General features: G+C 41.0%; 1 protein-coding gene across 2 annotated transcripts in view; it reads left to right on the top strand.

Moving 5' to 3' along the window:
- The window catches only part of pcgf1 (polycomb group ring finger 1), a 31,518-nt gene that overhangs the window by 3,074 nt on the left and 6,057 nt on the right, over positions 1-22,387 (top strand). For both annotated transcript variants that reach the window (XM_066719686.1, XM_066719687.1), the window contains exons 2-5: positions 14,310-14,415; positions 17,467-17,619; positions 18,132-18,203; positions 18,345-18,450. In XM_066719686.1, coding sequence (XP_066575783.1) covers positions 14,310-14,415; positions 17,467-17,619; positions 18,132-18,203; positions 18,345-18,450 — 437 coding nt within the window. The remainder of the gene's footprint in view (positions 1-14,309; positions 14,416-17,466; positions 17,620-18,131; positions 18,204-18,344; positions 18,451-22,387) is intronic.

Below are 22,387 nucleotides of genomic sequence, written 5' to 3'. Positions count from 1 at the left end.
AAAGACTGATCCTCAGATTGGAAGCTGTAGGCATTCAGGGTAATGTAAGTAGATGGATTATGAACTGGTTGATGTATAGGAAACAAAGGGCGTCGATTAGAAAAGTTGCTTCTAACTGGAGTGATGTTGTTAGTGCAGTTCCATAGGGGTCAGTATTAGGGCCTTTGCTTTTTCTAATCTACATTAATGATCTGGACTCTGGGATACTAAAATAGGTGGCTCAGCAGATACAATCTCGGCAGCACAGGTTATTCAGAGGGACTTAGTGTTCAGTTGTGGGCCGACACCTGGCAGATGAAATTCAGTGTGGACAAGTGCAAGGTAATACATGCAGGTAACAAAAATGTCCACTATAATTTAGGGCTGCAACAACTAATCGATTAAATCGATTACGTTGATTATTAAAAATCGTTGGCAATGAATTTCATCATCGATTAGTTGGGTCCACTGGGGCGCAGCTGCTAAAAAAAAAAAAAAAAAAAAAAAAACTTTGAAGAAGGCGCCGGCTGCAACTACACCAGTGGAAAGTCGTGAAAGTCTTCTAAAGTATGGGAGCACTTTACACTGAACACTGCAAAGAAGACAGTTTGCTGCAAAATGTGCAAAGCTGAACTCGCATGTCGCGGGAGCACGACAATGATGCATGAGCATCTGAAGAGAAAACACACTGGAGTCGTGATGACAGGGGAAGCGGACACTCGGCTGGTACAGGCAGTGGCACTGGATGTGACACGTCATTTATAGTCTTGACATCCGAAAAGGTGTCCGTCAGTGACATGGCACTTTTTATTATTAATAATAATAATAATAATAATAATAATATCATATTACACTAAGAGAGCCTTCTGTGTTTGTCCAAACTAGAAATCTGCATTTTTCGGTTGGCTAGCAGTACATACTGTGCTTTTCTTCCACTGATTCGCTACAGTTGTGTGGTGTTGTGCTATTTTAATTTTATTTTAATTAGCCACATTGTTCCGTCCGCGCTGCGGAAAGTCCGTCCGCGCCTCGGTTCATCTCAGCTTTCACACGACTACTAGTTGTTTAATATTATTATTATTATTATTATTATTATTATTATTATTATTATTATTATTATTATTATTATTATTCAGGCTAGTTCGCTGTGTTGGTTTTCGTCCACAGGACTTTTTCCTCCACAGCGAGAGCACAGCGGCAGTAATAGCCGAGGCCGGCCGCCCGGCCTAAGCCTCGGTCTGTCGTAATAAGAGACCTCGCCGGCTTTGTGCCCGCACTACAGCCTGCACCTGCGGCTGTAGGAGGTCTTGCTCTTCCAGTTTACTAGATTGAGCTCTGCTGCGCTCACTCATCCGTGTAGAGGTTCTGTTGTGTTTTGTACCGTGAGCCCTCCGGATTCCGAACAGCGCGGCGCCCAATGTCCCCGGTACCCCCCCTGGCACACATGGTGCAACTAGGCTTGTACAGCCCGCGCGGCACTTGCAGTGTGCAGTGCTTTGTTCGGCAGTGCTTGGTGTTACACCTCGGGACCTCCTGTGTTGTTGCCAGAAAAGAAATGGCACAAGTTGGTAGAAGTGTTCCCTGTTTTTTTTTAATCCAGCGCCCCAGTGCAGTAGCGTGTGGTCATCATGTAGTGCCCCTCCCCCACCGTGTTGTGTTGTGTTGCCAGTGGAGACGCGCTTACAGCGGCAAGTCCCGCTAGGTGGACAGGGGGCGAGATGTTGCTATCCTGGCTCTCAACACCAGGATGGACCAGATCTGTGTCCTACTGGCTGCGCAGGCGGCCCAAGCGGCCTCCCCCTCCTCCTCCTCCTTCACCACCTGTCATTCAGGCAGTGTCTATGAAGTCCGAGGAGAGCCTGTCTGTCCACTCTGCGGAAAGGGACAGTCAGCAGGCAACCTGGGGAGATGATGTCATCTCCCTCAGTCCTCATGGGGGGTCTGATCTGGAGGCGGATCTGATGGAGGATGTGGTTCCCCCCCCCCCCCTCCTCCCACAGGTGAGAATCTCATCCCTGCTGCGGCAGGTTGTTCTGGGCAGTCACCCAGCGGGCTGTGGAGCCCCTCCAGCTTCCCTGGCCAGTGCACCCCGCCCCTCCACCCCTCCGCCCTCCAGGTGCGCCCTCCGGGGAGCGGTCGCAGCGGCCCACATGGGCCCTCCCACTACTTCCTGACCTCCTGGCGGAGCTGCAATCTTCCTGGGAGCACCCAGTGACGGCCCCCGCCCAAGCACGGGCAGGTGAGGTCTACACCAGGACCCAGGGTTCGCAGGAAGCAGGGCTGGTGGATTTCCCCAGGGTGAATTCCACCATCTAGGCATTGGTGTCTTTGCCCCCCCTCTGCGACGCCAAGGGACCTGTCCTTTCCTTACAGGCAGTGCAGGGTGACAGAGGCAATGCTCCGCCGAGCATATGAGGCCGGAGCCCAGGCGGCCTGCCTCCGCAATACGGAGTCCCTGCTGGCCTTCTACATCGCCCAACTGGCGGAGGCCCCCAATGCGAGGCCCTCGGGGGCCCCACAGCCTACTGGGGAGTTGGCTGCGGCGGCAGACTTCCTAGTGACGGTCATGCGCCATGGGGCACGTGTGAATGGCCGTTCCCTGGCAGCCATTGTGGCGGCACACCGTCAACTCTGGCTATCCCAGGTGAGGCGAGTCCCGGATGCAGACAGGACTCGGCTGATGGATGCCCCCATCTTGTCCGGGTTCACGTTTGGACCGTCCGTGGAGGGCATGCTGGCACGCTCCCTTCAGGAGAGAGAGCAGTCACTACAGCTAGCCCGAGTGTACGCTAGCACCTCTTGGCCAGGCCCGCAGACAAACTGCAGGGCCTAGAAGGCCAGCCCCTAGGCAGCAGCCCCGCCCTCCTGCTGACCTGCGCCAGCGACTCTGGGGTTCGACGCGCTAGCCCACACGTGGCTGCGCGGTCTCCTCTACGCATTCCCACCGTTCCCTCTTCTCCCAGTGGTTCTGGAGAAGATCAGGTAGGAACGAGTGACAGTTCTGCTGGTAGCGCCTCGCTGGCCCCGGAGACTGTGGTTTGCGGACCTGGTCTCCCTCTTGGTCGGAGAGCCTTGGCAGCTTCCCCTGCGGGCGGACTTGCTGTCTCAGGTGCAGGGCACACTGTGGCGTCCCAACCCGGGCCTGCTCCAAGCTCTGAGCCTGGCCCCTGAGCGGGATCCCCTGATGGCTTGGGGTCTGTCAGACTCAGTAGTGGCTACTATTCAGTCGGTGAGAGCTCCCTCTATGAGGTTGCAGTACTCCTACCGCTGACGGACTTTTCAAACTTGGTGTCAGGAGAAATCTCATGACCCAGTTAATTGCCAAATAGGTGTCATTCTGCAATTCCTGCAGGAGCTGTTGGACCAGGGCAAGTCCCCGTCCATGCTCAATGTTTATTTGGCCACCATCTCCTCATGTCATGTCAGGATTGATGGTGAGCCTTCGGGCTCTAATTTTTAGGCGGCATAGTTTCTGAAAGGTGTGCGCAGGCTGAGGCCTACCCGCGCTACTTCTCTGCCTGCGTGGTGCCTTGATGTCGTGTGGGACGTGCTTTCCAAAGCCCCATTTGAGCCCTTGCAGTCAGTTGACTTAAAGGGGTCATGAACTGCCTTTTTTTTTTTTTTTTGTACTGTTCTCCGAGGTCCACTTATCCATGTTATCAAGATTTTTACATCAAAAAACATCATAATTTAGAAATAATAGGCTATTTTCGGTCCTGTTTTGACCCCCCTCATCGGAACACACCGTTTAATAGGCGTGGCGGATTGTAGACTCGGAAGTAAACGCCCACTGGTATGATTGGCTAACAGTTTTGCATATTTAAAAATGTTCAACTCCCCCATCAGTACATGTGTGTAATTGTTTTGTAAACTGCATGTATATTTGACAGCCTACATCCTTCAGAGATGGATGCTGCTGTGATTTAGGTTAAAAATGCATAAATACTTAATACATATCAAACGATTTGTAATAACAGACAAAGCAATAGTGACCACGTAATAAAAACAGTTACACTTGTGTGGTGCGATATTACTGTCAGATCCAATATAGTCGGCACAACATCGTCTTTTAGTTTCAATCTTTCTGAAAATCTTGTGTCGAATTGTGCCTTGTTTGTAAACGAATCCGCGTTAAAATGAAGTGAACAAAGGACCAAGTTCTTAGTGACGCGGTCTGGAACTTCATTCAAAATAAAATTCATCCACTCTTTCCTAATGTTGGGATCAGAAGGAAGGCAATGCAAAGACTATGTTTTTCCACAACTTGGCAATGCACAGCGTCTTGTTGTCTTCGGTGCCATCTTTATCGTTTGGTTTCTACATAGACCTGCGTTTGCCTGTAGAAGCAGGCATTGATCTTCTTCTGTGGAGGCGGGGTTTAGCCACACTATTACGTAATAAAGTGGCACATTCCAAATCCTGTTGTTTTTGCAGATTGGCTTCAATATAGGATATTTTTAGACTAACGAGAAAGTTTTGAGTTCTGAAACTTACAGGATGTTTTTATAGTACAATGACCTCTTATACAGTTAGCGGAAAAAAGTATTTGATCCCCTGCTGATTTTGTACGTTTGCCCACTGACAAAGAAATGATCAGTCTATAATTTTAATGGTAGGTGTATTTTAACAGTGAGAGACAGAATTACAACAAAAAAATCCAGAGAAACGCATTTCAAAAAAGTTATAAATTGATTTGCATGTTAATGAGGGAAATAGCTATTTGACCCCTTCGACTTCGTACTTAGTGGAAAAACCCTTGTTGGCAATCACAGAGGTCAGACGTTTCTTGTAGTTGGCCACCAGGTTTGCACACATCTCAGGAGGGATTTTGTCCCACTCCTCTTTGCAGATCCTCTCCAAGTCATTAAGGTTTCGAGGCTGATGTTTGGCAACTCGAACCTTCAGCTCCCTCCACAGATTTTCTATGGGATTAAGGTCTGGAGACTGGCTAGGCCAGTCCAGGACCTTAATGTGCTTCTTCTTGAGCCACTCCTTTGTTTCCTTGGCTGTGTGTTTTGGGTCATTGTCATGCTGGAATACCCATCCACGACCCATTTTCAATGCCCTGGCTGAGGGAAGGAGGTTCTCACCCAAGATTTGACGGTACATGGCCCCGTCCTTCGTCCCTTTGATGCGGTGCAGTTGTCCCGTCCCCTTAGCAGAAAAACACCCCCAAAGCATAATGTTTCCACCTCCATGTTTGACGGTGGGGATGGTGTTCTTGGGGTCATTCCTCCTCCTCCTCCAAACACGGCGAGTTGAGTTGATGCCAAAGAACTCGATTTTGGTCTCATCTGACCACAACACTTTCACCCAGTTCTCCTCTGAATCATTCAGATGTTCATTGGCAAACTTCAGACGGGCCTGTACATGTGCTTTCTTGAGCAGGGGGACCTTGCGGGCGCTGCGGGATTTCAGTCCTTCACGGCGTAGTGTGTTACCAATTGTTTTCTTGGTGACTATGGTCCCAGCTGCCTTGAGATCATTAACAAGATCCTCCTGTGTAGTTCTGGGCTGATTCCTCACCATTCTCATGATCATTGAAACTCCACGAGGTGAGATCTTGCATGGAGCCCCAGACCGAGGGAGACTGACAGTTATTTTGTGTTTCTTCCATTTGCGAATAATCGCACCAACTGTTGTCACCTTCTCACCAAGCTGCTTGGCGATGGTCTTGTGGCCCATTCCAGCCTTGTGTAGGTCTACAATCTTGTCCCTGACATCCTTGGACAGCTCTTTGGTCTTGGCCATGGTGGAGAGTTTGGAATCTGATTGATTGATTGCTTCTGTGGACAGGTGTCTTTTATACAGGTAAAGAGCTGAGATTAGAAGCACTCTCTTAAAGGACACCTGGGAGCCAGAAATCTTGCTGATTGATATAGGATCAAATACTTATTTCAGTCATTAACATGCAAATCAATTTATAACTTTTTTGAAATGTGTTTTTCTGGATTTTTGTGTTGTTATTCTGTCTCTCACTGTTAAAATACACCTACTATTAAAATTATAGACTGATCATTTCTTTGTCAGTGGGCAAATGTACAAAATCAGCAGGGGATCAAATACTTTTTTCCCTCACTGTATGTCAAAAGATCAAGGAAATTTTGATTTCTCGGTTCATGACCCCTTTAAGATTAGTGTCACTGAAGATGGCGTTTTTGTTGGCAATCACGTCAGAAAAACGCATGAGTGAGTTACACGCCCTGTCCATTAATTCTGCTTGTGTCTGTTTTGCGGGAGATGGTTCCAGGGTTACACTTCGGCCTAATCCTGCGTTCCTCCCGAAAGTGCTGTCTCCTTTCCATATCAACAGGCATATTTAGTTGATGGCTTTCCATGCTCCTCCCTTCTCTTCGGAGGAGGAGAGTAAGCTACACCTGTTGTGCCCGGTGCAGGCTCTCGGGTGCTATTTGGAGCACACCAAGAACAAGACGGGCCCGGTTGCTTCTATTGGGAATCTGGTGTTGGCTTCAGTTGAGCCTCAGTAGCCTGTCAGGCACTGGCTCCTGGCTTTTCTATCCCTGTCTGCCCCGGTTGAGCGTGCTTGGGAAAAGCAACGCAGAACCGTTATCCCTTCCTACCGCACTGTGACTTGCATATAGTTCATTCTGTAGGCGGGGGTGTATGTGTTTTTTTTACACCAGTACCCTGCCATTGTACATAGTTCCTTTGTCAGCAAGCCTGTGGGCCTGCCCTAGCTATACTAGCTGTGCTGAGGGCCGCTGCTGCTGTATTCAGCGGTAGGCTTTGGGTTTACTCTTGTGGCCCGCTGTGTATATAGTTCAATTATTGACATCAGTAGAGCATCTGTTGCCACTAGCTGCTGGTCGGCATTGTGTAACTTGCTCCTGTTTCCTGCGTGTGGTGCACGAGCTGGCTCCTGCACCCCGCAGTGTATATAGTTCTTTGGAATAGACAGTTGAGCTTGTCCGCTCCTTATTAAGTTGAGCGTGGACAACAGCTCCTGTTGTTAGTGAGGGCACACGTGCCTCGCTATGTATATAGTTCCTTTGCCAGCAGTCTGTGGCCCTGCCCTAGCTATGCTAGATGTGCTGGAGGCCACTGCTGCTGTGTCCAGCAGAAGGCATTTGAGTTGGTTCTTGTTGGTCCGCTGTGTATATAGTTCCATTATTAATAATGTAACTATCCAGCAGTGGCTATCTAGTCTGGTTAGCCCGCTGTATGTTGAGCACTGGGTGCGAGATTGCGCCCTGTGCTTATATGGTGTGGTCTTGGTATTGGCCCTGCTCCTAGCCCTGCTAGTAGAGCAGGAGGCCGCTATTACTAGGCTTCACCGTAGGCACAAGGTTTTTGTTGCTCGTGGATACACCATTTGCTTATTTCTTCCCAGTTCAGCGTGACTGCGGTCTTCGCGTCTGGGCAGCCCAGATGTGGCCCCAAGGGGCCCCTGTGGTTCTATCATAGAGTTGGTACGGCTCCTAGTAGGTACACCTCGGGGCAGGCTCTCTTACCAGCTCGCTGCCTCCTCCCTTGTGACGGTTTGGTTATACTGTAACCCCTCCCCCTTGGGCAGTGCTTCTAACTCGAAAGATAACAATAGATTGCGTATGCAACCGTGGTTATCTAAGAAAAGAAGCACTGCCCAAGGGTTGCAAGGTCATGCGGGAGTCCTAGCTCCCGGCAGAAAGAGGAAGTCTTTGTGTAGACATCACCTTTTATACAAACAGGAAGCGGAAGGGTCCTGTTTGAGTGACGGGCACAAGGGCCAATGGCAGCTTTGATAGACAAAAGTCTTCGATGCGTTCCAGCCATGTGTGTTGAAAACCACTCCCCCTTGGGCAGTGCTTATTTTCTCAGATAACCACGGTTGCATATGCAACCTATCGTTATTCGTGGTTAGACACGCAGATCATAAGCTTTTCCAATCCACGTCTTCCTCTCGTGTTTCATTGTCCGATTTAATTTTTAATGCATATAAAATCAGATCGAATCGAACTCGTTTCACAGTGTGCAATGTGGGAAAGGGAATATGAACACACTCGTGTTGATCTCTTTTCACACAAGTTATGATCATTTGCATCATCCAGTGTGCATGTAAATTTAAATATTGTGCTACTATGCATACTCATATTGTCTCTCATTTCAGGAAAAAAAAATCTACCCACAGTCCAGTATTGGACTGCCGTGGAAGCTATTTGATGTAGAAAAGCCTGAATTTAATGTTGACTTTATTTTTCATTATTTATCAAAAGAGTTTAGCACCTTTCAAACTGAAGAGTAAAACAGCTTTGTGTTTTGAGATGTAAAATGTAAAAACACCTGTTAATATATACACTATGCAATAAAGCCCTTTAAAACTCAAAACTTTAATAAAACACTTGCATTTAATGCTGGAATTATTTTTTATCTGATTAATCGAAGTAGTAATCGACAGATTAATCTATTAACAAAATAGTTGTTTGTTGCAGCCTTACTATAATTACAATATGGGAGGAATAGAACTACATCACTTTCTCCATCCAAACAATGTGGGGAAGCAATAAAAAAGGCAAACAGAATGTTAGGGTATCTTGTCAAAAGTATAGAATTTAAAACAAGGGAAGTAATGTTAAGACTGTACAATGCGCTAGTTAGACCTCATCTGTAATACTGTGTACAGTTCTGGGCACCGCACTTCAAGAAAGATATCGCTGCTCTAGAGGCAGTTCAGAGGAGAGCAACCAGACTTATTCCAGGTTTGAAGGGAATGTCCTACTCGGAGAGACTGAGGGACCTGAACCTTTTCACCCTGGAACAGAGGAGACTAAGTGGGGACTTGATTCAAGTCTTCAAAATCATGAAAGGCATCGACCACATCATACCAGATCAGCAGGGACACACGGACACAAATGGAAATTGGGCTTCAAGGTATTCAAAACGGAAAACGGGAGACACTTCTTCTCCAGTGATGTGGTTGAAGCTGAAAATTTGGGAACATTTAAAAATAGACAGGATAGTATCCTTGGATCACTTAGTGATGAATGGACACCAAATGAGCATGATGGGTCAAATGGCCTCCTTTCATTTGTAAACTTTCTTATGTTCTTATGTCTTGACAATTCTCTCAAAATAGTTTAAATGTCCTGGTTTTTAGCTTTCCCCTGTTTACACTCTCTTAAAACTATGAAAATGTTAAAAACCGGCATGTTTTTATGTGATCAATTGCATGAAAAAGCAAATATTTTAATTATATTTGTAAACCCTCATGATCACTAACTATATGTATACTACTACTAGCATAATGGTAATCGTAGATGCTTTACCTACTGCAGAGATACATCTCTACCTTGAAAAATTAGCGATTAATACAGCCCATTAAATACAGTGTCAGGACAAGGTTTTTTTTTAAAGAATCCCATACAAAATACAAGTTGATGCCACGCACAATGTTAATGATGTGGGATTAATTGATTTATCGACATTGATTAAGATTATGTAGATTATACAGAAAAACAATGTTAATACTGAATTTGTGAAAAACTGTTAGAGTAAGTTATGGATCCCAGATTGTTGTAGCCATCTTTTATATAGCCTATATATATATTAGTTGTTCTTAAGAAACTACATATATATAGGCTGTGACTGGATATTTCACACTGTATATTTAATGATATGCCAAGTCGCTACAAAGGACAGATTTAAACACACGTGCACTTTATTTTATAATGCAACGCAGTCTGAAATAATAAAGGAAAATATCTAGGATATTTAAGTTAAGCTATATTTTCAATGTTAATCGGATCATGATACAGCAAGAAGTAATACATGTTTATTTTTTTAAATGCTGAAAAAAAATAAACTAGATGAAACGGGAGCAGATACATTGAAGTTAACACTTAATTGTCTAACAAATATTCAGGGTATGAAACTAACGCAAAATTAGTGCTAGTCCCAAGGACTAGTAGGTTCATAAAACTACTAGTCCCCAGCAATTTTTACTAGTCCTTCATGGAACAGCAGCACGAGCACCTTTTAGGAATGCACTAAAAGTTATATGTATGTATAATGTACTTATAATGTAGTATTTGAGTGGAAAATATGTAATAATTAAAAAATACTCAAACGAAATTAGATTGTTTATTATTGATTGCACGCCACACAGTAATAGTGAGCAGTTTTGACACTTAGAATATGCACTTCAAAGCCTTAGGTATTGAAATATGTAGGTTTTTGTGATTGGCTAGTAAAAGGCAGATCTCCATGGAACATGACATACACACTAACATACTCTCCACTGGGCAGTTCCAGCCCCATGTGCTGTATTTGCGCATTGAATTTCTAAAACCAGGACATACGCGATGTAAACAAACCACACATGGTTCTTTTCAGCAGAATCTCAGCTACGCAGCTAAAAAAACCACATGTCTTTATCTCAAATCATTTCTCAGATAATTAATACTTTGTAATTAATGCCTGATTTTTGTGGCGGATCCACCTAAATCGTTCTTGGAGGGTTAAAGATCTATATTTCTTCCACAGATGAATCTGGGCCGGTCTGATATCCTCAACAATTTGTATAATAGTTTACCCATTCACTTATCGAGAGGTCTTTTTCCTGACATAAATAATTATCAAAATTCCTCACTCGCCATAAGGACTAGTGAGAGTGATAATTTTGTTAGTCCCTCCAAAAATTCACTGGCCTCGGGCTAGCGGACTAGTGTTAGTTTCCAACCCTGATATTTTTAAGTGACGTAATTTGTTTTATAAATGTCCCGGTTTCTGCTTTTGATAGTCTTACAGGGTGACCTATAAGACTATCTGTTAGATATGGTAAAAACGCTGCAGTCCAAAGTTTATTGCACTTTAATGTTTAAGGTATTTCAGCCTCCAGTTTTAAATACTAAATCCCAGAATGCCGATTGTCCTACAATGCGTTTTGACCTTTCGTGTCTCGCATTCACTTCCTAGGACAGCTGTACCTAACGACAATGAGTGGAAACATAGCCAGCAGTAACATGCACAGCCTTGCATGTGGGCAGTGGCTGAAACAAACGAAGAGGCACTTCGTTCCGGGGGGGTGGGGAGTGCTGGCGAAGTGCCCTCCGAGTGGGTGCTGGCAAAGTGCGGTTGGGGGTGGAGGGGTTCTGGCAAAGTGTGCTCCGGTGGGGTGCTACCGAGGTGCGGTCCAAGTTCCCAGTTGCAGATCGGGGAAGGGGCGATTGGGACAAATAGGGCAGGGGAGTAAAAAGGGGCAGTGGCTCAGGGCACCCCGGCACCCCCCTTCTGCTTGTCCCTGGCAGGCAGCAAAGTTTAGTTTGTACAGTTACATCCCGGCCACGTGGAGGTGCACCTAAATGTGGCCAGTGGAAATGGGATCTTAGACCACCATAGTGGCTTTGATTAACGCACAGAGTTTACAAGCTGCAGGCTCACGTTTGAATCAGATAAAATCTAGATTATGGTGTGAATTTAATTTTAATTTCTTGCAAATGCACTTGGATACAAGTCAGAAATGGATCAAACTTCTATATAGTAGGAATCTAGGCCTAATTTCCAGTCCTAAAACCTGCATATTAAAGAATTAAGAATTAAAGAAAAAAGTCTTGGAGGGCCACAATACAGCAGGTTTTATGACATTTTAAATCATCTCTGTATTAGATGAGGAAATGGTTTATCTTGGTTGATTTATTGATTAGTGGAGTTAACTAACTTAAGAGCTCAGGTGGAAGGGAAACCAGTTGAACTTTGTTTTTTGATGAATGGATTTGAAGAACACTGTCAGAATAATTTGTACCTTTGGGTACAAAAGCATGTTACAAAACAGAATTAACTTTTATCTGCTTTATTTTGTGTAAGCAGGCAAGAGCTCATTGTAGGGGGAAAATGTATTGTCATTAAGTTAGTTTTAAAAGAATCACAGATCAGCATAACTTTACCTAACTGTTGCATTAGACAGTTAAGGAACCACAAGCATTTACAGTAGTACAAATAAGCTTGTTTACCTGAACCTACTGTGAGAATACGTGAGCATATATCAAATCTACAGAGAGGATAGGGAGGTCTGATGATGAATATGTGACTCAAATTTTGCAGGAATTGAGTACTTTTAATACTGAATTGATCTTATTAACGTTTCTCCGCCTAGGTACATGCCTTTTCGGTGGTACCCTAATAATGAGGGACCAGCTCATTATCATACAGAACATTGGAATGCCATGACCTTGTCACCAATTTCTGTAGATACTCCATAGTCCAAATCTCTTAGACTAGTGCCTGTATTCGTAAAATATCTTGGAATTACTTCTAGGTATCACGCTAAATGTTAGTGAAGTCAAATTACTCCTCGATTCAGGGTAGGAGGTAGGAGTTAGTTATAAAGTCTTTTACACCTAATTTTGCCTGGGAGTAGGATCCAATCATAGGAAAAACTTTTTAATAATTTTCACGACGTTAGAAAACAGCTCACTGTGACGTATTTTCTTAATTTTGCAACAAAAAAGAGCAAGATCACATGTAGACAAGCAGAAGTGAAAATACAACTATATGAATATGCTAAACTAACTCAGCCTTTTATTTGTTTATAATTTGACACAAAATAATACGTGTTTCCCCCTTAATTACGAGGACGTTAAGGTGCTACATGGAATTAAAATGCTAGATTAATTTCACATTCATAATCATAACCTTAAAATATACCTATGCTATGATTATGAATGTGAAATTAAATCGAACACTATTCAGGGAAGAACACTAACTGTAAGATTAACTTGCCAATTGGGAAAGTTACTCTAAATTTTACTTGTAGTAAAATTACATTAAAAGTACATACTTTTTCATTCCTGTTGTGGCGAATTTTTACTTTTATTTACCTCTCCAATCTATTATTCATTAACGAAAGGACTTACATTCCCAATAAAATGAAGTATTCGGAGTAATAATTATCATGTTTCTCGCATTGTAAAGTAAAATAAATTCTGTTTTCAGTATTAATAACAAAAATGTGTACTTGTCTAAAGAAAGAAGCATAAGCAGTGTCCTAAAACCATAGCGGACTGTTTGTATGCTGATAATTGCTGTATTGCAGTTAATGTAGAGGTTTTCTATCCACGCAGTATTTTTTGTTGGCAGGGCATATTCTAATGTTGCTCGCAAGCTTCTTGAATCCAGTGTCCTGATCAATTGTAATGGGGTGCATATCCATTGTGATCTCAACAATCAACCATGTAATGTTTGAAGCCTGAGTTTTGCCACATTTACTACCAGCATATGCTCGCATTGTTGTTTGTCTGAGCCCCACATTTTCCTTGTTAGAGATCCTGCCCCAGTTGTAGTAACAGACATTGTATGCAAAAATGCTTTCATTTCATATGATTCAGCATCGTGATCGTTCCTGTGTTGCCACGCTAACGAAGCCATTTTGGTCTCCCTTTTTGGCAAAATTCACACCGATAGCACGTCGCTTATTTCCTGCTACCAAGGTTGATTTGGCAAATCATGATTAAATGCATGCGAGATATTGATAGGTGAATATCCACGTGACGGAGAACAACACCTTCTCATGACTTAATTGTGTTTTGTACAAATCTCACAGGCAACAGTGCGAAAGAAAGGGTGCAACAACAATTAATAAAAACAGTTTCCCACAGTGGGTTCGGTCCGTCTGGCAAAACAAATGTGTGAACGTCACAAAACAACAACAACAAAGAAACTTTAAAGCACAAGCGCACATGCTCTGCCCCCTGTTCTCGTTCACCACAACTCCCCCACTCGACAATCCGCTATCACTCCCCTGAACAATTCTGTAAAAGACCACCATGCCTATGCTAATTTATGGGGGAAACCCTGTAGTAGTAGTAATAACAATAATAGAGTCCAAAAACTGTAATAAATATTTTTTAGCCATCAGTTTCTATGCAATTTCTTTTTTTATATATTTAAAAAATATATATGGCTAAGATCGAATTAAACCATAATGAATGTGTTTATCATTTAAACGTTAAACTATTAACATCCCTAGTTTGAAGTACTTCTGAATTCTTCTACTTCTGATCATTTTTTTGTATAGTATAGATCTCCTTAAAATAAGGAGTTTCAAAACCTTCAGGTATCTCAAGCTTCATTATAGTGGTTTGCTGTTTCAAGGCCTCTGGTAAAACAAGACTTAAATGCAGCATGTGTTTATTTTCTCTAAATCAGAGTTTAATTATACATTTATCCTACTAAATGAACCTTAAAATGGATTGCATCCAGAAATTGTTTTATTTAATACAATAGATTGTCTCCTGAATATTTTTTATTTTTTTTATTTTCTTATTGTTCTACATAGGGTATTGTATTTTGTTTCTTTAATATGGATTAACTGAAATACTGTGCAATTTTATTTGCAGGAAGAAGTGAAAGTGAAAATCAAAGACCTAAATGAGCACATTGTTTGTTACCTTTGTGCTGGGTACTTCATTGATGCTACAACAATCACCGAATGTTTACATACATGTAAGTGTGAAGTAAGGGATTCTGTTGTCTTCAGGTTAATGGAGAAGTGATTTTATGTACAGTTTATGTATTTATAGAAAGTCTAACCTTTTTCACATGTTGTTTTGTCAGAGCCTCAGTTGTTTGCACTTATCTACATATCCCCCACTGTTAAGAGGAAAAGGGTTTTTATTGTGGGGAAATATGTATATATATATATATATATATATATACTGAATGTCTGATGGGTAAGAAAGGTGATTTAAACAATTTTGAGCGTGGCATGGTTGTTGGTGCCAGACGGGCCAGTCTGAGTATTTCACAATCTGCTCAGTTACTGGGATTTTCACGCACAACCATTTCTAGGGTTTACAAAGAATGGTGTGAAAAGGGAAAAACATCCAGTATGCGGCAGTCCTGTGGGCGGAAATGCCTTGTTGATGCTAGAGGTCAGAGGAGAATGGGCCGACTGATTCAAGCTGATAGAAGAGCAACTTTGACTGAAATAACCACTCGTTACAACCGAGGTATGCAGCAAAGCATTTGTGAAGCCACAACACGTACAACCTTGAGGCGGATGGGCTACAACAGCAGAAGACCCCACCGGGTACCACTCATCTCCACTACAAATAGGAAAAAGAGGCTACAATTTGCACAAGCTCACCAAAATTGGACAGTTGAAGACTGGAAAAATGTTGCCTGGTCTGATGAGTCTCGATTTCTGTTGAGACATTCAGATGGTAGAGTCAGAATTTGGCGTAAACAGAATGAGAACATGGATCCATCATGCCTTGTTACCACTGTGCAGGCTGGTGGTGGTGGTGTAATGTTGTGGGGGATGTTTTCTTGGCACACTTTAGGCCCCTTAGTGCCAACTGGGCATCATTTAAATGCCACGGCTTACCTGAGCATTGTTTCTGACCATGTCCATCCCTTTATGACCACCATGTACCCATCCTCTGATGGCTACTTCCAGCAGGATAATGCACCATGTCACAAAGGTCGAATCATTTCAAATTGGTTTCTTGAACATGACAATGAGTTCACTGTACTAAACTGGCCCCCACAGTCACCAGATCTCAACCCAATAGAGCATCTTTGGGATGTGGTGGAACGGGAGCTTCGTGCCCTGGATGTGCATCCCACAAATCTCCATCAACTGCAAGATGCTATCCTATCAAAGTGGGCCAACATTTCTAAAGAATGCTTTCAGCACCTTGTTGAATCAATGCCACATAGAATTAAGGCAGTTCTGAAGGCGAAATGGGGTCAAACACAGTATTAGTATGGTGTTCCTAATAATCCTTTAGGTGAGTGTATATACACAGCTATGGAAAAAATTAACAGACCACTCCAAGTTCAGAAATCAATGTTAAGTGGTCTCTTAATCTTTTCCAGAGCTGTATATTAAAAATATAAAACTTAAATACGTTAGTCACTCATTAATTCTGCTTTGAGAAACATATCAAAGTGTAGTGCCTGCTACACAACCTGAATTTGTTGGACCTTTTATTCGTCTGAACACGATCAAGAAATGTATTGATCGGTCAACATCAGTACCCATGTTGAAAGCCCACTGACTCGCAAGTTAGTGATCTTTTGGGAAGAGGACTAATTGTACTTCCTACTCGTTGTCTTAATAATCATCTTTGGCTTTTTGATGGGGTCCACTGTGTTGTGTACAGCCATACAATGTGGCATGTTTGTAACACAGACAGTGACTGCCGCTGCCCCAGCAGCTGTCAGTGTCAGACAGACGCACAGCCTCACCGCACTGTGAGGCCGCACTGTTGTCACTGATCTGCTATTATCTGCTCATCAAGATTGTCTGCTAGAGAGAGAATAGCAGCCGCCTTTGTGTTCTTAAATCATGTTTTTCCTAAATATATTTTCACTTCAGACTATTTTCCACATATTTAAAACATTATATACAGCTAACATAATACAGATTAAAAAAATGTGGTGCAGTTCCCCTTTTTGTACCTTTTTGTTCCTTAGCCACTCCAGTGTAGTTTTGGCTGTGTGCTTTGGGTCTCTGTAATGCTGAAAGGTGAATTTCTGCCCCAGTTTCAGCTTTCTTGCAGAGGGCAGCAGGTTTTCCTCAAGGACTTTTCTGTACTTTGCTCCATTCATTTTCCCTTCTATCCTGACATGTGCGCCAGTCTTTGCCGATGAGAAACATCCCCATAACATGATGCTGCCACCAACATGCTTCACAATAGACTTTGGCTGATGTGCTGTGTTGGGTTTGTGCCAAACATAACACTTTGCATTGATGCCAAAAAACAAACCTATTTTAGTTTAATCAGACAACAAAAACGTTTTGCGAATTGCTGAATTTATCCTGAAATCATGTGAATCATTACAATTTAACACTGGTGGCGGCCACCTAACTTGGTGTGTGATTTTGAAGGCGATGGATTATAATTGAGCAAATTTAGGATTTCTATTAAAAGGTGGGTTGACACTTATCCAAGCAAGTTACTTGAGTTTTTATTTTTAATACATTTTCTACACATTTTTAAATTGTTTTAATTTTGGATACTGTGTAAATGAAAAAAACACGCAATTTGAATACTTTTTAATTCCAGGCTATATGGTAACAAAAGGTGTGTATGTTTGTATATATGTAGACCCTGTGACCAGCATCCTTCCTTCCCCCAACCTCCACTCTTTCTACCCTTTTTCCTCGTTGCCTCCATGTTCTGCTTAACTTTGTTTATCTGAGTCCTGCTAGAATGGAAGAGATTTAACCTTCCTCCTCATCTGTAGAAGTCTGCTGCACACCTTTTCCACTTTCTCATCTGACCATTCACCTCTAATAACTACCACTGTGTACAGTCTATCATTCAGTCCTGCTCTTCAAATCCCTGTTGTGGCACTACTATTCATTCTCTATATCAGAAGATTGTGCCAAAAAACACCTATGTTGTTTTGTGGATAGTGGATAAAAGGATCCACTGAAGTACTACTACTACTAATAATGAAAATGCATAAATTAATCTTAGTTTTTTTTTTTTTTTTGAAGATTAATCTGTGGCACATAATTGTAATTCTTTTTCTCTTTTATAGTCTGTAAGAGCTGTATTGTGAAGTATCTTCAGACCAGCAAATACTGTCCAATGTGTAACATAAAAATCCATGAAACGCAGCCATTACTAAATTTGAAGTTGGACAGGGTGATGCAAGATATTGTCTACAAGCTGGTACCAGGATTACAAGAGAGTAAGTAAGCGTAAATTGTAATTTGTAAATGAGGTAAATTCCTCAAGGGGTGCAATGCCTTTTGTTCCACACACAAATGTATTTAAGTGGTCCAAATATCTGATTAATATGCTAATTTCAAAGTTAACGGAACACCCCACAGTGCTGACAAAAACTTCAATATTGTCGTCCAGGTAAATGTGCGTTTCTTCAAGGTGATTACAGCTGTTATATTTAAATTCACATTACCTGGGTCTGAAATCTGTTGGGGAATGGTTACAAAATCAACTTCCTGATGAATTCTGTTGAGACTTAGGATCTTCAATAACCACAGGATTGGTGTATGTCCTGTTTCCTGAATGTATAGAGTAAAACTTTCCTCTTACTGCAGTACCCTGGTTACAGGATCATTTTGACATTCCCCATTGACTTCTATACTTTAAAATGTAATTTGTTTTTGTAATTGTAATTACTTCTCAGCAGTTGATTCTCATTGTACTGATTTCCTCATTTATTCTCTTTTTACAAACTAGGTGAAGATAAAAGGATTAGAGAATTCTATCAGTCACGTGGTTTAGAACGTGTTATTCAGCCATCGCATGAAGGTATGAGCTTTTCAGCTTTCAATGTAATGCAATGCAATGTCATTTAGTATTGAATTTGTATATAAATTATATATTTATTTATATTTATATTTATACTGGTTAGAGCATTGAACTGAATATAAATGTTTTGCCCCCCCACAGACTCTGTACCAGATCCAGCAGGATTGCCATACACCAGTTTCGATCACTCAAAAGCCCATTTCTACCGATATGATGAGCAAGTCTCACTTTGTTTAGAAAGACAAAGGTAAGTCATCTAGATGCATATCTCTTTTCATGTTACATAGGTTCCTTTTAATTACTACCTATAAATCATATCAAGGTTTTCATTGTGTGATGGTGCCAAGAATATGGTGAACATTATATTATCAGTTTAGATCTGCAGCAGAATCATTGTCTTGGAGCAGAAGTACCGCTGTCATTTGAATAATTTGTGATATAGCCACAACTGGTCCTAGTGTCATGCTTTTCCCTGTCAGGTCAGACACTCCTATACATTTTTTCTGGTATTCGTGCCTGTATGTTTTAGTGGGTACATATATGTATGTTTTCTTTGGGTCTGTAATTTGTGGTGTAATCTTTATATTCTCAGCAACACAAATTTCAGAGAAATGGTTAAATATAAGTTCTGTATATTTATTTTTCTGTAAGGTACACAGCTACATTGACAATGAAGTGTAATCTGATTTTCTAAAGAATATCTGTACCACTCTTCAAAAGTCAGCTGTTAATAAATTTAGATGATCACTAACTATACTTCACTGACTCTTACAACCTGTCTTTAATGATTACTTTCTTGATTACCTTCTACAGCTTCAAGCATACACATTGCAATCAATAGCTGTTAAAAAAACAAAAAACAGAATCGGCTTAGCTATTGACTTTCTTGTCTCAGGCTAAACTCATCTCTCAATTCAGTGAATTGGAGTCAGCTGGGTTGCATTGCGATCAATGCCCTTTTACAATAAGAAAAATAAAAATAACAACCAACACTTTGTATTATTTTCTCAAAACAATGGGGGGTGGACAGCTTCAACTTTACATTGTAGCAGGAGAACACAGTTATAACCAAGTGTTAAAAGGTTATTTATTGGAATTTACGATGTGTGGATTTTGAAGTTCATCAAAGTGACTGACTTCATAATATTTATTTGAAGCAATATTGATCTTAACTAGCTATTCTGATAGTTCTCACATATGAAAGTGTATTATTCACAAATACACCATATTTAAGCAATGTTGGTGATATTGTTATGTTGTTTTTTTGCTTTATAATATAGTGAGTCGGACTTTGAACAAACTGCCTAATCTTTTCAGAATTAATTGAACACCTTCTCTCCCTGCCCCAGTAACCATCAGTAGGCACAGGGCTTCAATAGGCTAACAGTGAATACTATGAATGGGAACAGTTGAATGCTGATGTTTTTTGTAAGCATACCAATGCTGCTCATGATAACAATAATAAATATACCAATAATAGTAAAAAGATGTTGCAGATGACAAAAGATATAATACATCTTCTCCTTCCTCTTCCTTATCGATGGCATTAATTACAGGTTTTATGAAATTCTTTTAACTCTACATCCAGTGGACAGATGCAGGGGCTTTTTAATTTTTGTCCAGTGTTACACCTAAAGCAGACCCCTGTTCGTTATTTAAATGGTGTAATTTGATCACGTCTGATAACTGGCTTCAGCATGGTCTGTGGTGTTTAAATAAACCCTTTTGTGTTTTATCATTAATAAGGTCAAAAGGACAGTTTCTCTCTAAAATGAAGTTAAAGGGTGCAGAACTGTCACAACCAAAAAACAAGAATTGGAATGACTTCTGAATATAATAATAATAATAATAATAATAATAATAATAATAATAATAATAAAGTAAATAATGGATGTATTTTAAAGAAAGGAAATACATTTTTACTTCAAGTATGTCCCCTTCTAGAATACTCTCAAGAATGTGAATAGTACTGTTAGAATAATTAATATCTTCAGCAAATTAGACAGTGCTTTTCATTGGAGCTCCAAGCTTCCTCTGGGAACCCACTGACAAAGACCTGAGTCTTGCTGGGAGTAGTTAAAAGAAAAATGTATTCAGCATAGTTTATATACTTCTTTGTTAACACAGGATATACAGAAGACACCAATTAGCTTTTTATTAACCATCATATGCCATTATTAGGCTTTATGCATTAAGAGGTTAGCTTCTGACACTCTCTGCTTTTTCATCTTATTCTTAGGTCTTTGTGACTGTGAGCACAAAAATATATTGCAAAATATGCTGGTTTCCTGCGTACGTGCAAACAAAAACAAACGTACAAACACAAGCAAACCCTACTATATTGATTACACACATTGCTATAATTTTGTCATAGCTTTACAGTACCATTATGACAAAAATGCTCTGTTTACAATCTGGATTTCAACTACATACTTAAAACTACATAAACAAGACTACTTATTTTAGAGGCCTGCCCCCTTCCCACTGCACACTAATGTACAAATAACCAATATTCAGAATTACACAATGATGATTGGTTAACTTTGTTAATAAAGGAAATTGATTCTTAGTAGCCCTGTCATGGACATATAAAAGAGTTTCACAAAATAAAACAAGTCTGAATACCACAGGAAGCATACATAATTATTATAATATTTTTTTTTTTTTTTGTAAAGGTCAGATACAGTTTAAAATTCAATAAATCAAATGGCAAATCTAATATGAAGAAAGATTTGTTGAAGCCGCAAGTGTTACAATAATGTACCATGCAACTGAGGAACTGGCACATAAAAACAGATGGGAATTGTAACCATTAGATATGCATAGTGAGGAATGAGCTAGCGAAATCGTCAAGTCTTTCTATACTTGATTAAACAAGATTATAATGCTGTCCTATTTTAAAGGGCTGAACAGCTCAAAAATCTGACATTGTCAAAAAATAGACACTAGTAAAGTGGTACTTCCTCCAATGTAGCTTGATTAGCTGGTCTAAATTTGAACAAAGAGACATGTGCTTCGGGGAAATGTTGCTAGACAAAATTGAAAAATCTACAAGTTACTGGGTTAATTCCAGTTAAGTTTGTATCTTTTTGTTTTGTCTTAACTTGTCAATATGTACATGTTCTTTAGCAACTACCAATAAAACCTGAAGTGGTGGGATGCTCTAGGACTTAGAATGGAGATACCTGCTGAATAAAACTACCTTATATTGGCAAAGAAGTTATATTTATCTGTTCACTGGGTGCTGCAGACGTCTGACATCAACTTCAGTCAGCATTTATATCCCAGTAATGTGGCCATTCTGAAGGAGAGCAAAACACAATGTCTCTGATTCCAACATGTGTTCCTAGTCAGGGTTAGAAAATTAATCGGGGAAGGTGATGTAATTCTTTGTACAAAGTTTTGCATTTCTCATGGATCAACTGTAAATGGGAGGCGGGAAAATATAATATACCAGACACTTCTGACAAAGCAGCTGAAAGATCTTTGATAAACATGAGGAAATCTTGAGAATTCCTGCATTTCCCCTAATGCTTTTTACAAGAAGTAGATGTGTGGTGCTCAGAGACTGAATAAATGCATAGAGATCCTAAAATATGGTTAACAATCAGCAAACGTGACCTGCTAGAAAAGTAACAACCACAAAACAAAGTAATTGATAGACAGTTAGATTAGACATAATGGGTCAATCCAAAACAACAAAAAGCAGTTTCCTAACTCTGGATGATCTCATGGTTATTATGGAGCTCCATACTAAACAAGTTCACTAGCTAAGTACCAATTGGAACAAACTTGGCTGCTGAAATTAATCCCCAGCTCTAAAATCTTCTCAGTTGCATCAAACCCAACATAACAGCTTCTGTCCCCTGGAGGATACTGAAGTACAGGACTTGGTTACTCTAACTCTTTTATAGACTAAGGATTTTAGTACCACACTAAGTGCAACAATGGAACACAGTTAAAGTCCAAAACTGTACTACCAGCATAATTGTGCTGTAAATATCTTCATTACCGTTGAGAAGGCAGCTGTGGATGATCTCAATATAGTATGACACACACAGCTCTGTAGTAACTCTGATAACTGTTAATTTTTCATATTTGCATCAAGTGTTTCCCAAGGTAGTTAATTTTTTGTTTACATAGATCTGAGATCCTTATTCTCCTATTGAAACAAACCTGAAACT

Source organism: Amia ocellicauda, chromosome 13, assembly GCF_036373705.1.
Source record: "Amia ocellicauda isolate fAmiCal2 chromosome 13, fAmiCal2.hap1, whole genome shotgun sequence".
NCBI classification, from domain to species: domain Eukaryota; kingdom Metazoa; phylum Chordata; class Actinopteri; order Amiiformes; family Amiidae; genus Amia; species Amia ocellicauda.
This window is presented reverse-complemented; position numbering and strand designations above follow the sequence as displayed.